Source organism: Corythoichthys intestinalis, chromosome 12 (assembly GCF_030265065.1).
Source record: "Corythoichthys intestinalis isolate RoL2023-P3 chromosome 12, ASM3026506v1, whole genome shotgun sequence".
Taxonomy (NCBI): domain Eukaryota; kingdom Metazoa; phylum Chordata; class Actinopteri; order Syngnathiformes; family Syngnathidae; genus Corythoichthys; species Corythoichthys intestinalis.
This window is the reverse complement of record NC_080406.1, coordinates 40,212,489-40,228,818: the sequence shown is the minus strand read 5'-3', so window position 1 is coordinate 40,228,818 and position 16,330 is coordinate 40,212,489. Positions and strand designations below refer to the sequence as shown.

General features: G+C 38.7%; 1 protein-coding gene across 15 annotated transcripts in view; it reads left to right on the top strand.

Annotated features, from left to right (window-relative positions):
* The window catches only part of stxbp5l (syntaxin binding protein 5L), a 239,039-nt gene that overhangs the window by 41,076 nt on the left and 181,633 nt on the right, over window positions 1-16,330 (top strand). For all 15 annotated transcript variants that reach the window (XM_057852750.1, XM_057852747.1, XM_057852744.1 and 12 more), the window contains exon 2: window positions 1,243-1,340. In XM_057852750.1, coding sequence (XP_057708733.1) covers window positions 1,243-1,340 — 98 coding nt within the window. The remainder of the gene's footprint in view (window positions 1-1,242; window positions 1,341-16,330) is intronic.

Genomic DNA, 16,330 nt, shown 5'->3' with positions numbered 1-16,330 from the left:
AGTTTTTATTTTGTATGGGAATTTACATTCATACTGAACTGGCATACATGCTCTTCATATCGCTGTTTGTGTTGTTTCTCATTTCCCCCTATCTAACTGCATCACCACCGAGTGAATTCATTGTGTTTGTCCACAGACGGTCATATTATCCTTCCAAATTCATGTCTGTGCATGCCTAATTAAAGCTCAAAGGGCCAAGAAATGAGGTAGAGCAGAGGGGTTACACAAATCTGGCAGCTATAGCAAACAAACAACCTCCAATATTGTTGATAGAAATCTATAATTAGCATCAGTCACATTAGAATTGTTTAAATTTACATTGCACATTGTACACCACTCCCACATCGGTTATGCCCATGCCTCCACATCTGAGTGGAGTAGATTAAAGGAAGTGAGGCAAAAGCGGGAAATGTAACATGACGGATGGCTGACAGCTGCATACATTGAATTTCGGAGAAGCTGCTACAGAAGCGGGATCAAGGTTGCTTTCATTTCTGATCATACCTAGCTGACCTCGTACACAAATTTTTGTTTTTGAATATCAATTAGAATTCAGCTCATCAAAATTCTGCTGCATTGTCACTGTTGTCCTTAATTATGTGCATACAGAGTCAGTAGTGTGTATGTGAGAGGCTTGCCTGGAATGACAGAACTGCCTAGGGAATACTTCTTGTTCTTATGAAGTTTTGTTGTTGTACCAGTGTTAGACATTGTTCATTTAATTAAAAAACGTGCTTTAAAAATGAAATATTTTTTTATTGACGACTCAGTAACTTTTGTTTATTACCATTTTTAACACTGAAACTTAGAAAAAACATCAACATTTCTATGGTTCTAGCAGCTTTAATATTGTTTCATAAATTAACTTACTGGCTGGCATTGATGGCGTTAGACGTCCAATTCATTTGGATTGGGAGGGTTGGCAGCCTGCAGCTGATCATATTTTGACCCAATGTCCTTTGATTCGAAAATATGGATTTACAAAATTTTAATTTAATCTAATGTCACACACTCTAAAGCATTCCTGTAGGGGTGCATAATCCTGCTTTCAGACATGCAAGAGATGTCGGTGAAAACACTTTGTTGGCTATTATTGGCAATGGCATACAGCTCGGAGGCAATCTTTCAGTTTTTTTTTATTGAATTAAATGCCACAGATGTTGAAAAATGCTTGAACGGAACAGTAGAATGTCACAGCCAGAAAGCATTGATGTCTGTTTTCTATTGTTTTTTTTGTTGCAGACGGTGCGCCATGGTTTCCCCTACCAGCCCACTGCTTTGGCCTTTGACCCTGTGCAAAAGATCCTGGCCATCGGCTCCAGATCAGGTGGTGTTCGAATGTATCCTTTCATCTGCTCACTCTAACCTCAGCGCGGAGAGACACGCAGCCCAACTGTATGTATGCTAAAATTTACACAAAACAACGTCAAGGCCAAATAGCACAACGCTATGTGTGAGGTCATATCTGACCAAAAGTCACCTGTGAGAGTTTGTGTTTGCTTGTCTAAATTTAGCTTTGCAAAATATATCAGTTCTTTTTATCTTTGTCAAGGTTATGAACGGAACTTGTTCCGCCCCACAAATTCATGTGGAGCTGTGCGACTCAGCTGAGAAAGAACCTATTTGGTTTCATCACGATAATAATCAATGATCCTTCAAGGGAAAATTCAATTTACACTGTTGTATATTTTTGTTGGATACTGCACAGAGAAGCAGACAACACGCATCCAGGCTTGTAAAGGCTAGAAATGATAGTGAGGGGTGAGTTTTAGGGAGGGATAATTGTGACTTGCTAACATATAGCCATCTTGGTAGCTCAGTATGCAAACTAGTATCTTGTCAAAAACTAGTTATGCGATATTCTTTCTTGATAGTGTCATTTTTTCCCCGTGCTAATATCCCACTTGGATGAAGTTATTGACATAAATTATCTCAGTGGTGCATTTCAAACACATTAAAATTTACATATTGCAAAAAGGCAGGCTAGTTTACCTGGTTATTGACATTCTTCTCTCTATGTATGCACCTCAATTGAGTTGTAAAGTGGCCATCTAAAGGAGAGGTATGCATTTTCTCACACTTCAAAACAGCATTTAGGCCTTGATGTATGAGATATGCTTCAGTTAGATAACCTCAAGTATCAGCACACGATTCATCTTCTTTTTGGAGCGATCTTGAAAGGAGTCAGGTTGGGGCTGGAGGCTGTAATGTGTCATGCAAATTCGCCGCAACTCACCCCATCTTATACTATAGGGTGTATCAAGTAAAAATGTGACTTTGACTCTTTGCTATCTATCTCGACGGAGAGACCCTACCCGGCACCATGGTAAGATAGAATAGAATGGGGGAAACCCAAAGGCAAGGCACTGGCTGTTCCGTTACATAGCGAAAAGATTCCATTTGTACACCACATAACCAGAGTAAAATATATTTAAATAAAATTTATGGAGACTTTTTTCTTTGTTGTAATATATATGTGTGTGTGTGTGTGTTTCATTTGGTCTCCAGTAATTTTTTTTTTAGTCATGTAACAGTATCTCAACCGCCATTTTGTCACCAGTCACGATCTTATTTTTTACTTTATTTTATCAATACGCGTGAATATGTGCTTTTAGATAGTTTTTTTTTAGATTTAAGGAGTATTTAGGGGTACTTAAAAGGTTAATTCGGAATTTGGGTTACGTCGACAGCCTAGGAACGGAACTCGTTCCTAACCCTATATATATGATATCTATATATACACATACATATACATACAGGTAGTCCCCGGGTTGGGAACGAGTTCCGTTCCTACGCTGTCAATATATATATATATATATATATATATATATATATATATATATGTATATAATTTTTTTAAAAAATCGTCGTCTTGCCCACCCGGGCGGTATGGTCTCTCCTTTCAAGCTCGGGTCCTCTACCAGAGGCCTGGGAGCTTGAGGGTCCTGCGCAGGATCTTAGCTGTCCCTAGGATTGCGCTCTTCTGAATGGAGACGTCGGACATTGTTCCTGGTATCTGTTGGAGCCATGCACCCAGCTTGGGGGTTACTGCCCCTAGTGTCCCGTTCACTACTGGCACCACTCTTGCCATCACTCCCCACATTTTCTCCAACTCTTCCTTCAACCCTTGATATTCCTCCAGCTTTAATGTTCTTTTTTCCTGATGTTGCTATCGCTCTGGATTGCTACATCTATCACTACTGCTGTCTTCTGATGTTTATCCACCACCACTATGTCAGGTTGGTTGGCCATCACCAGTTTGTCTGTCTGGATCTGGAAGTCCCACAGGATCTTGGCTCGGTTGTTCTCGACCACCTTCGGAGGTGTCGCCAACCTTGACTCTGGGGTCTCCAGTCCGTACTCGGCACAGATGTTCCTATACACTATGCCTGCTACCTGGTTATGTCGTTCCATGTATGCCTTGCCTGCTAGCATCTTACACCCTGCTGTGATGTGCAGGACTGTCTCAGGGGTCTCTTTGCATAGCCTGCACCTGGGGTCTTGTGTGGTGTGATAGACCCCAGCCTCTATTGCTCTTGTGTTAAGGGCCTGTTCTTGTGCTGCCATGATCAGTGCCTCAGTGTTGTTTTTCAGTCCGGCCTTTTCCAGCCACCGGTATGTTTTTCCCATGTCAGCTACCTCCTCAATTTGTCAGTGGTACACACCATGCAGGGGCTTGTCCATCCATGATATATCATCCATGATGATATATACAGTGGGGAGAACAAGTATTTGATACACTGACAATGGGAAAACCCACTGGCAGTGTATCAAATACTTGTTCTCCCCACTGTATACATACATACACATACAGTACGTACAGTATGTAGGGTCCGCCATATTTTGTCTTTCTCTGTGTAATTTTGTTGATACTTATTCAGTTTTTCTCTTTTATATGACATTTGAAAGCTGAAATCCTTTATTTGCTGCAACATAAAACATTGTTTATTAAAGCCTATTTACGCTACGTAGAGCTCAATGCACTTTGCTAATCTTTGAGGGACTGAATAAGCCAACATTTCAGTTCGATGTTCAACTGTCGTTGCCGTAACAGGCCGACCTGAGTGCGACAAATCTTCCACTGTACTGACCTCATCAAACTTTTTCACAAGACTCATATTTGCTGGATAGGTTGGAGGTGCGGATCGAAACTGCCTTTGAAGTTCTCGTTGGGAGAATGTCAGAGTCGGGGCTTTCAAGAACTACACTGATCCATCGCTACTCCGCGCTTCATACTTTTCCCATTCAGTCCATTGTGGATTTTTTTCAATTAAAAAAAAAAAAATACAGATGAGCTCTGTCAGGTTGATCACGTAGTCTCACTCTCCCTCCCTCTCCCTGCTCTGTGTTCGTCAGGCAGTGCACTGGAATTGCTTATTAAACTTAACAATGACTGACAAAAGTGTAGGTTTTATCTTTCCAGAAGTTCAAAGCGCTACATGCGTCAATCATCGTTTAACTTGTTAAACAATTGCTGTGGCAACTCATTCTGTGTAAGTGAGCAGCTTGAGCGGATTTGAGTGGACTCAGTCAATGAAGCATTTAATGAAGCCAAATTTTTTTCTACTACTTTATTCTTGTTTAAAATAATTCGGTGGTACAGTAACATGTTTAAAACTTATCATAATTATTACATTTAAAGTGCTTAGAAACTATTTATTAAAAAAAAATACTTTGGGAAAAAAATTAAAAAACATGTCTTATATGTATCTCTTCCAATGCTAAATCTGAATAAATACATTAACCTCACAGTTTAAAAAAAAAAAAAAATTTTCTTTATGCGTGGTTTTTGACTTATTGCGGCAGGTTCTTGTCCCCATTTACCGTGAAAAACGAGGGATCACTGTACTACAAAACCGCAATTTTTTGCAATTGGTTGGACATCATTAACATACAAGTATAGCTTAAATGAAAATAGAAATGCTTTCGGGATAAAAAAAAGAACAGCTTTAAAATGAAATATAGAAAAGAAATATTTAATAATTATGAAAATACAAGTATACTGTATATGTTATATCTAAATCCATATACTGTATATATTTCTTTAGTTTTTAGTATTTTTTACAATATTTATTTTTACTAATTAATATCTGTAGTAATTATTTATTCTATAATTAATTATTTAATATTGAATTATGAAATATTTGTAATTCAATTAATTATTTAATAAATGTTAAAAAATTTTTTTTTAAATCTAATATATTAATACTCTGCTATGTAATTTAAACTAATTTAATCCAAAATTTCTGGACACATCATCAGTAGTGTACCTCAAGTTCATCAGGTTATTCCGGCCATTACCAAGAGACACTTTCACTCGAAGAAGCTTTGATTAATTCCTACACAAATTCACTGATGCAAATTGGGATTGTGTACATCTCTGTTTTATAAATTTGCATAACTTTCTAGCACAAAACACTGTATGTGGCATGCAACAATTATCAATAAAGAACTCCCAACAGAGCCATGTGGGATCTTATAACTACAAGCATAGCTACGAGTCTATTGCATCTCAATGCACTCCTCCTCTTGCTCCTCCCTTTCCCTTCCACTCTGTCATTTCACATTGCATGGCTGTCATGTCTCAGGCTCACAACTGTCCCTCCAACAGCCCACGCCTTGGGTCACCCGGTCACAAGGAAAGGAGATGGCATGTCAGCGGGACCTAGGTAGAAGATTATACTCTCATAAATACACAGTGTTCCTAGCATCCCCGTCGGGAACCAGAGGCAGAGGCAGCAAACAATTATCGATGCTGCAGTTGTTGCGCTGCTGGTCTTGCTGGGGAAGATGATGAACAGACACAGTGTTCTGCTGCTAAGAGGAAATGGAAAAAAATCAATTGGAAAATCTGAAATGAGACATGCAGCAATGTTGTTTGAAGATGGGAGAGAAGGTGAATTTTAGAGTGGGAGAAAGAAAGTTGGATAAAGATGTCACTGATGAAAAGCTATTAAAACGTGTCCTGATTACGTGATAAGCGCCGCCAAATGAAGCAATGTGATCTCCTTTGTGCGTCTGACAATCGTGCCATCGCTTCCCTTGAAATTCTGCCATGGCTGTGAAACGAAACAGAGATTGCGGCTGGATGGAAGCCCTTGAGTGACTTAGCATTTGTATTTACATGCTGCACACATCGCAGTACTCTCATGAGGGCCCTCGCTTATTCTCATTCTCCATAGCTACACTTTAAAAGAAAAAAAAAAATGTTTTTCTACCTTGCCCTACATCACCTTTAACTCTTCTTGATTTAAGCTTGCATTTATTACATTAAATTACTCTACCCTTCACAGCCTTCCTCCCCCTTGTGTCCACCTGTCATGGTCATCCCATTTATTTCTGCAGTGCAGCAAAATGGTGGAATTTGACACGAATAGCAACCATTTCTAAAGGATTAATAGAAGTTAAATTACCAAGCAAAATTGTTCTATTAAAGACCACTTTACATTTTTTGAAAGTAAGAAAAAAATAACATCAGGTAGCTGTGATTACACTTGTTCACAATGTGGCACATTTTGGTTTTGTATGCTCTAGTCTACATCATACTACATTGGGTGTGCAGGCTTGGTACTGACAGTGATAGACAATGAGCTCTGCATACAGAGTGACATTAAAGCAGCAGGAAAGCGTTTCAGCTGATACAACAAAGAAAAAGGTGCGATATAGGCCACTGCAGTGTAAAGACATAAGCTATGAGGAAAGAAGACCAGTGTTGGGCATGTTACTTTAAAAAAGTAATTAGTTACATTACTCACTACTTCTTCCAAAAAGTAACTGAGTTAGTAACTGAATTACTCTATAGTAAAAGTAACTAGTTACCAGGGAAAGTAACTATTTCCGGTACTTTAAAAAGAACTTGTTGTATGTCAAAGAATTTGAAATTTTCTGAGCAGTATTCGAGTCAGTGGAATAGAGAAGAACAGACAGGTAGTTAACTTGTTAGGTGCTTCAACAGATTTGAATTGCTTACCACAGATGTCGACAAAAGCTTTGCCCCGGGACATAAATTACACATTACATGCAGGTTCTTTCCTTTAATTTCGACAAACTTGAAATAGTGTCTATAACTGTCACAGATTACTTGAAAAAGTAATTACTGTTTACTGATTATGCCTCAAAAAAGTAATCTACTCTAGTAATTACTTTACTGATTACTTTATTATCAAAGTAACTAAGTTACTTTAAAAGTGATTTATCGGTTACTTTTTCATCAATTTTTCTCTCTTTGCTGCCTCAACATAAGAATGACAACAGAAAAATGACATCACATGTAATTGACTTTCCGATAATTGAATTTAAAGAGTAAGATCAGAATTTTTCACATAAGGCTTAATCTTTGAGTTAGCGGGGGTTTAATTAGTCGATGGAGTTGATTTCAACTACCATTGACTCGAGCTACCTCAGCCATTCAAGAGGACTGAAACTAACAAATATCTGACAAACTGCATGGAATTTGTTGAAATCAACTCCACCGAATAATTAAACCCCTGCTAACTTGAAGATTAAGCCTAATGTAAAAAATGTTGAACTTCAGGTTGGGGGTTAGGGGCGCCAATGTAAAAATATGCAGATTGACTGCACAATAATCAACAGCACACAAATGAATTCATGCAATAAACAATGTAATAAACACAAATGTGGGGGCAGGCGTGAATGCGAGCACACAACCCGGAAGTGCGCCGTACACACACATGGTCAATTTGGCCACAAAACAAGGCGGCAACTAAGCACTTTACACTCAATCGGACGTACAACACATCCCAAAGATGCTAAACGGACCCGTCACCTCACAGCATAAATGTGCTACACGAATATGATGTAAACAATGCTTGCCGACTTGGAGCGATGACTACCCGCCGTTGCAATGGCAAAGCTACGAAACGGTCGTACATGTAGCAGCTTCAACCTATCAATGTAACCCTCCAGAATGAAGGAAAAATACTCACGCTCATTTATTGACACACACAGATCAACATTCCCTCGCACATCTCAACAGGTGGCTGTACTTGGCTCGAATGTGCACCCCATGTTGTTCACGCCTTTCTTAGTCCCAAAACACATAGCGCGTGTGACTCGAAACCAAAACAGGAATTAACATTGAACGGTTACAATGAAAACGAATCCGGAGTGAGAAGATGGGAATCGTTCTAACATTTTCTATTCGAAATGCAATGACAACATAGTAATGCACAGACACCGAGGAAACTAACTTTAATCAGATTACTGATTCAAATGAACGCAAAAAATGAACGCATTAGATTGCTCGTTACTGAAAGAAAGTAATCAGATTACAGTAATGCATTACTGACAACACCGGGTAAGATATTTACTTGCATAAACTAGGGGTGTGCCATCTTAGGCACCCCACGAGTCGATCCGTTTCCGATTCAGGGTGCTACGATTCATTTATTGAACGATGATCACGGTATTGACGATGATCACGGTTATCACGATTAGCATGATTATCGATGCATCTTACATTTTTAATTAATAAAGTAGCCAAACAAATTTATGTCCATTATTTATTTTAAATATCCCAATGATTCAACAGGAACAATAGAGGAACATTTTTTTTTAACAAGAAAGTGCAAAAACATTAACCATTTTAAAGGCAGTACTTATTTCTCAACATGCCCATACAACACACAGCTGACCTTGAGATACTCTTTTCACAAGAAGTCGCAAAAACATTAGCTGTTTCAAAGGCAGTACTTATTGCGCTCAACAATACAATAAAATATACACTAGTGGAATGAATTCCACATTTTTGGGGAAAAAAAAGTGTCTTTAGCAAGAAGACTTCTTTTAACCAATATACTTGGTCTTCACAGATTTCTGTACTATTTTGCATGTTTGTAGTGTTACCGCTGTACTTAATCCTGGTTTTAAACGTTCTGCATCTGTTTGTACACCAACAATCAACGCACAAATTGACATGGAAATACACGTTAGCGAATTCGCTAATTAGCTTAGCGCTCGGCGCTAACTGTTAACATCTCAAAAACAACAACAATAAAGGCTAAACAGTACAAGAGTGTTCGTGTACTCACCTCTTATAGACACACACAGGACTTAGCAACACACTCGGTACATTTTTCAATTGACATGACTTGAAACTACTGCTGGACAACTGAAAGACAAGGAGCAACGAACTATCTCTCTTCCTCTAAAAAATAACTTGCGCAGAGAAGCGCGACTGCCGGGCTCTGCCTGTCTCATGCACAAATTTATTTTCCAGTCTTTTGAAAAGGAGTAAATCTCGTTAAGTAACCGGCAGCATCCATCATAACATTGTGCGTGTCCGTTAAAGGTGTCCGGGCGGGTCTTGAATTTCGTTCCGCTACGAGTGGCTGTCATAAAGTTATTAGGGAAAATCATCGTTTTTGAACATTTATGAATCGTAATCGAATCGTCACGTGTCGAATCGCGATGCATCTAATCGATAATCGATTTTTTGGCACTTCCTTACGCGTAAACACTGTGACACATGACTACAACTGAAGTCAGACAGTATTTCAACAAAAGCTGACATTACCCCTATCAGGTATACCGCATGTCAAACGGATGACAAACAGCCATTCACAAAATTTAAACTCTTCAATAAATCAACTATGTGCAATGCATCATTTTAACAATATGATCTAGTGAGGAAAAGCATGCAGAAATGGTAGGAAGGTTCATTTCATGCAGTCCAAGTGGTCTTGTGTCAGAGTGTATAGCTTTTTTAATGCATTCTCTCCACTCCCTTTCATTTTTTACAATTGTAATAGGAGATGCATGCTCCATTTGTATCCCACAAGTGGCACATTCAGTAAACATCCGGTGCAGTAGTAGCCTCCTGGCTTCAATTTCACGTCCACAATATGCAAGTGATGCATTGCATCTACATAGTGAACTGAATTTAATGCTTTGATATTTCTGTCATATCCTATGGGCGTTTATATTACTACACACTTAATATTTATAGCTATGTTATTATATTACAGTATGTCAGTCAATGTATAACATCATTACATTTATATTCTACTTCATCACCCGCAACTCATATTACACCCGTATGAACTGTTCGTCATGGTTTATATTTTAAGTATAATAATATAATGATTTACTGTCAGTGGCTATAGCTGACAGGATGCACATAACTGTCTATAAAGATTTGCTGCTTTTGTTGTGCATATACTGTAGATTATTTTGATGAACGTTTTAGGATGCTCGTGACTTTCCCTCCCATTAAATGTGTTGCTGAACAAAAAGATGCCTCACTGATTTTTATAGATATTGCAACAATGATAAAACCGTGAAGTCAATTTTGTTCTTCCGAGTCTGGTTAAGGGTCACAAAATAGTTAGAACTGAAATTCTTTGAGAAAGAGGCTTTTCTATCCTTTTCTTTTAAATTCCATTCCATTTGAATAGTTTCTAGTGTTTAGCTTAAATTTTCACAGTGTTTTTTTTTTTCCCCCAGAAATTTAACTAAAGGTCACTGGGGATGTGACATGATATCTATATACAGTGGGGCAAATAAGTATTTAGTCAACCACTAATTGTGCAAGTTCTCCCACTTGAAAATATTAGTGAGGCCTGTAATTGTCAACATGGGTAAACCTCAACCACGAGAGACAGAATGTGGAAAAAACCCCAGAAAATTACATTGTTTGATTTTTAAAGAATTTATTTGCCAATCATGGTGGAAAATAAGTATTTGGTCAATACCAAAAGTTCATCTCAGTACTTTGTTATGTACCCTTTGTTGGCAATAACGGAGGCCCAACGTTTTCTGTAACTCTTCACAAGCTTTTCACACACTGTTGCTGGTATTTTGGCCCATTCCTCCATGCAGATCTCCTCTAGAGTAATGATGTTTTGGGGCTGTCATTGGGCAACATGGACTTTCAACTCCCTCCGCGGATTTTCTATAGAGTTGAGATCTGGAGACTGGCTAGGCCACTCCAGGACCTTGAAATGCTTCTTACGAAGCCACTCTTTTGTCGCCCTGGCTGTGTGTTTGGGATCATTGTCATGCTAAAAGATCCAGCCACATCTCATCTTCAATGTCCTTGCTGATGGAAGGAGAGTTTCACTTAAAATCTCTCAATACATGGCCCCATTCATTCTTTCCTTTACACAGATCAGTCATCCTGGTCCCTTTGCAGAAAAACAGCCCCAAAGCATGATGTTTCCACCCCCATGCTTCACAGTGGGTATGGTGTTCTTCGGATGCAATTCAGTATTCTTTCTCCTCCAAACACGAGAACCTGTGTTTCTACCAAAAAGTCCTGTTTTGGTTTCATCTGACCATAACACATTCTCCCAGTCCTCTTCTGGATCATCCAAATGCTTTCTAGCGAACCGCAGACGGGCCTGGACGTGTACTGGCTTCAGCAGGGGGACACGTCTGGCAGTGCAGGATTTGAGCGCCTGGCAGCGCATTGTGTTACTGATAATAGCCTTTCTTACTGTGATCCCAGCTCTCTGTAGGTCATTCCCTAGGTCCCCCCGTGTGGTTCTGGGATTTTTGCTCACCGTTCTTGTTATCATTTTGACGCCACGGGGTGAGATCTTGCATGGAGCCCCAGGTCGAGGGAGATTATCAGTGGTCTTGTATGTCTCCTATTTTCTAATAATTGCTCCCACAGTTGATTTCTTTACACAAAGCGTTTTACCTATTGCAGATTCAGTCTTCCTAGCCTGGTGCAGGTCTACAATTTTGTCCTTCGACAGCGCTTTGGTCTTGGCCATAGTGGAGTTTGGAGTGTGACTCACTGAGGTTGTGGACAGGTGTCTTTTATACCAATAATGAGTTCAAATAGGTGCCATTAATACAGGTAATGAGTGGAGCCTCGTTAGAAGAAGTTAGACCTCTTTGACAGCCAGAAATCTTGCTTGTTTGTAGGTGACCAAATACTTATTTTCCACTCAAATTTGGAAATAAATTCTTTAAAAATCACACAATGCGATTTTCTGTTTTTTCCCCCACATTCTGTATCTCATGGTTGAGGTTTACCCATGTTGACAATTACATGCCTCTTTCATCTTTTCAAGTAGGAGAACTTGCACAATTGGTGCTTGACTAAATACTTATTTGCCCCATTGTATAGTAGCTTGGCTCTTTCTATTCCAATAGGTCATCGATGCTCTCACCACGAATCGATATATTGTACATCGTTCGAAAAAGATGTTACTGTTTAAAAAAGGAACCAACCTGCTACTACCAACATTTGTCTCATCTCTATGTTCACTGGCTGCCATTGACGGGAGAGGAGGGGCGTTTATTTGTTCATTTCCCCTCCCACTCAAAATGAATTGGATGTCAAGTGCCGTCAGTGGAACTTGAACATGAGCATTAAAAGCAAATAGTAATATTGTACCAACCATAGTAGACACCTATATTAGAAGTATATCACATCTTTACTGTTTCAATATCAGTCTTTTCTGCTTCATTGTGAACATCGCTTTGCAACTTATTCCATAAAGTGACTCTTGGGTGCTACACACTCCTATACTACAGTTGGCAAGTAGAGACCTGTAAATGCTATCAGGAGACATTCAATCAGCAGCAAATGAGTCTGTGGCAGGACTGATCATGCCTCTCTGTGACAGCGTGTGCCGATGCATAATAGGCTTAAGTTTGGACGCGGCGTTTGTGGTTACAAAAATTATGCAAATATGCACGGCGTGTGTGCAAACACATCTCACACACTTTTGCATCTGATTATGGCTTTGGACGCACTCCGCAGCAGCTAAGCTACTGAGAGCAACAAAGTGATTGTGTTTGGGGGCTGTTCATACAGTCAGCTAATGACACAGTGAGATAGTACTGAATGCTTAATTGATCCAGTACAGTCATATTGTTTTTTTAATTGAAGCTATAAAGCTGTTTTGTCAAAAGCGTATATACAGTACTCTCATTTAGCTTTGAATTGACTGTACCAAAAGCTGCCTGACCTGTTGTGTGCACACAATCAATTTACATGAACCAAAATCCATTGAACGAGCGTGCTGATGTGATTGTTTCATTGCCTGCTATTGGCAACGATGGACATCCAATTCATTTAAACTGAGAGGTAGGTACTGGACCGTCATGAAGTTGGCCCCCCATCAGACAGAAATTTATATAAAAATGATGTCAATCATTTGTGCTACGTTTGTGCTTGTTTGTGCTGTAAAAAGTTTCGTTTGTGCTGCTTTCATTTTGAAGAGATTTACAATTTTTTTTATAGGTCAATCTGAGGTCAACCAGCCCAAATTTTGATTAAAAATGGCTAAAAATTGTGTCAGTTGTTTATGTTTCGTTTGTGCTGTTGTAAAAGGTTTCATTTGTGCTGCTATCATTTTTGAGACATTGATATATTAATTTCGAGTAATGACGTCAGGCAGCCCCCTATTTATTACAATATGGACCCATAATGGTACCAATCATTTATGCTTCATTTGTGCTCTAAAAATTTTCGTTTGTGCTGCTATTGTTTTTTTTTAGATATTGAGATGTTAATTTCGAGCGATTACGCCAATGGCGTACCGCAAGCAACACGTCACTTTATTCAGGACGTTAGCAATTGTTGCTAGGCAGGTCAACCTCCCGTTTGTCCATAATAGTAAATGCGTGGAAATAGTGTACGAACGAGATGTTTACTATGCTAAACCTTACAATTCTGTCCGAAAATGATGTCCCTGGTGCCAAATTCACTGGAAAAGATGTGGAAGAACATACATATGTTCAGTTAAAGACATGGCTTAAGTGCCGAGGGCTGAAAAAGACGGGAAAAAGAGCCGACCTGATCCAGATTTAGCTTTTTTATCGACACCTTTTTCATGTGTGCATGGCCTTACGCCACTGACAATGACATTCTCCTGTTTCAACAAGCTATCCTTTACCACCATATGCCTGGTCTTTCATATATAATATATCCTCTAGTTGTCTTACGTCTCTGACCATTGTTGGGGGCCATTTAGATTGCTATTTTTGTGTAGCTCTCGCAAATGCTGCTCAGTGACAGCCAACAAACACTTTTAATGTTTTCATTAATAACAAATCTTAATTCTATAATGAATTTACACTTCCCTCCTTGCTAAAGTTGTTTTTACAACAGAAAAGGTAACAGTGGCAGTCAGATACCATTTTAATTTTTTTCAGGTCATTCATTGTCAGACAGAAGCAGCACAGCAAAACGCTACGCTAAAAAATAAATAAAAATATCAAAATGGCTTACCTCTTCTTCCTCTGTAAGACTATGGCCCCCAACAAAATGTTTACTGTATATGAAATGTAAATGGCTTCACCTTGCTGGTCTTTTGGATGCCATGCAAGTTGATCCATTCTTCCCATTTTTTCCTCCGACTTTATGGTTTCGGGAAACATATGAAGTAAACATCCGTCATATGTCGTAATGTATAGAGTTGTTTCTACAAGTTCCACAGCAGCAGTGTTTGATCGGCATGTTCTTTTTTGAAAGATTACCGGAGAAAACAAACAGAAATAACATAGATTGTGTGCGAGGGCATGTCTATAACAACCCACTTCCGCGTTACGATAGTAACGTCACGGTCTAAAAATAGCAATTGTGCCGTACGCTATTGCAGCCCCTCTGTGGCAGCTGACGGAGTGTACCAACTCTCTCAATAACAGAGGGGTAGCACAAATGAATGGCACCTTCGCAGCCCCCTATTTACTGCAAAATGGAGTGCCATTTGTTTGTGCAACATTTGTGCTAGTTGTTTGGACACCCCTCTATTATTGAGAGAGTTGGTAAGCTCCATCAGTCATGGAGTTGGATAGGGAAAACCTGCGAGTGACGTCATCACTCGAAATTAATATCTCAATATCTCAAAAATGATAGCAGCACAAATGAAACTTTTTACAGCATAAATAAGCACAAACGAAGCATAAACGATTGACGTCATTTTTAGCCTTTTTAATCAAAATGGGCTGGTTGACCTTAAATTTGACCTATAAATTAATTGTAAATATCTTAAAAACGATAACGGTACAAACGAACCTTTTTACAGCACAAACGATTGACATCATTTTTATACTGTATAAATTAGCGTCTGATGACTTCACAGAGGTGAAGTTCAGTCAAAATGGATTGGATGCAAGGGCGTTGGTTTGGTCTCAATATTGGTAGGGACAATATAACTCGGGACGACAAATCTATAAGACCAAACAGATCGGGTGAACAGGGTCAGGGCTACTTTTCTCACAAATATGAACCTAATTAATTGATTGACTAAATGATCACTGCAAAATAAGTCTGTATTGACTTGATACTAACTTTCATGTGTATTGGTTCAGGTGATACAGCGTTTGATTCGGACCTTTTTTTTTTTTTTTTTTAAAACTACTAAAACATTTTGAAAACCTCCAAAATATATTTCTAGATTTTATTCACAACTTTAAATTGAAATATTTTAACATAATTTATATCAACACACACAATAAATGCAAACGTGTTAATAATCTCTTAACTATCCAGGATGGTAAAAAAATAAAAGTAAAAGTCTTAAGACCACTCAACATTATCCAGCTAAATAAATACATTTAATACAACTGAAAAAAACATCTTAGTCAGGGAATGGCAAGAAAAAATAAAATAAAATAAATAAAGAAATAGAATTGGAGCCTTCCTTCAGGTAAAACACTACTGCTTTTGTCCACAAGGACAGACAAAAAAAATATAAGGTCCTTTGGGCTTCTTTGGGACCACATAAATAAAATAAAAATTAAAATTGGGGAGAAGGGGCTAAACCTCCGTTCACTACATATCTCACAGTTTAATTAACATTAACAGTAGAAAACATATAGAGGAGGACACTTCTTTCTAAGCAGCTTCCTACTCGAGTTTTGCAGGTTGCAAGTTCACACAGTTTAATGACATGCTAACTCTGATGCAGGTCGGACTTTCAGTTGCAAAATTAGTGGCGTGTTTCCTACCTCCACAATGTTGACATCTTTTTACATTACTTACAGTGACTACTGCTGGCCGACAAAAACTAACAAAAACTAAAAACTAATATCCCACCTCTTCCTTTAAGGGAGTGGAGGAGTTGGCGTGTTGTTGACATGTAGTATTTCTGTCGGGGCTGTGTTCCTGTGTGTGTGATGGTGGGGGGAATCAAGTCATCAGCCAATCAAATGTGTGTTTAAGGGAGAAAAAAATGGACCGGCACATTCAGCCAGTGAACAGGAGTAAATGTAAATCTGTACGTAACGGAAATAATTCACTTAATAATGCTAGCTTCAATTCTATTCTTACAACATAGACTGAGTAGACAATCTAAATTACCTGTACAACTAAACTCATTATACAATGCAAATCAGGTTTCTTAAAAGT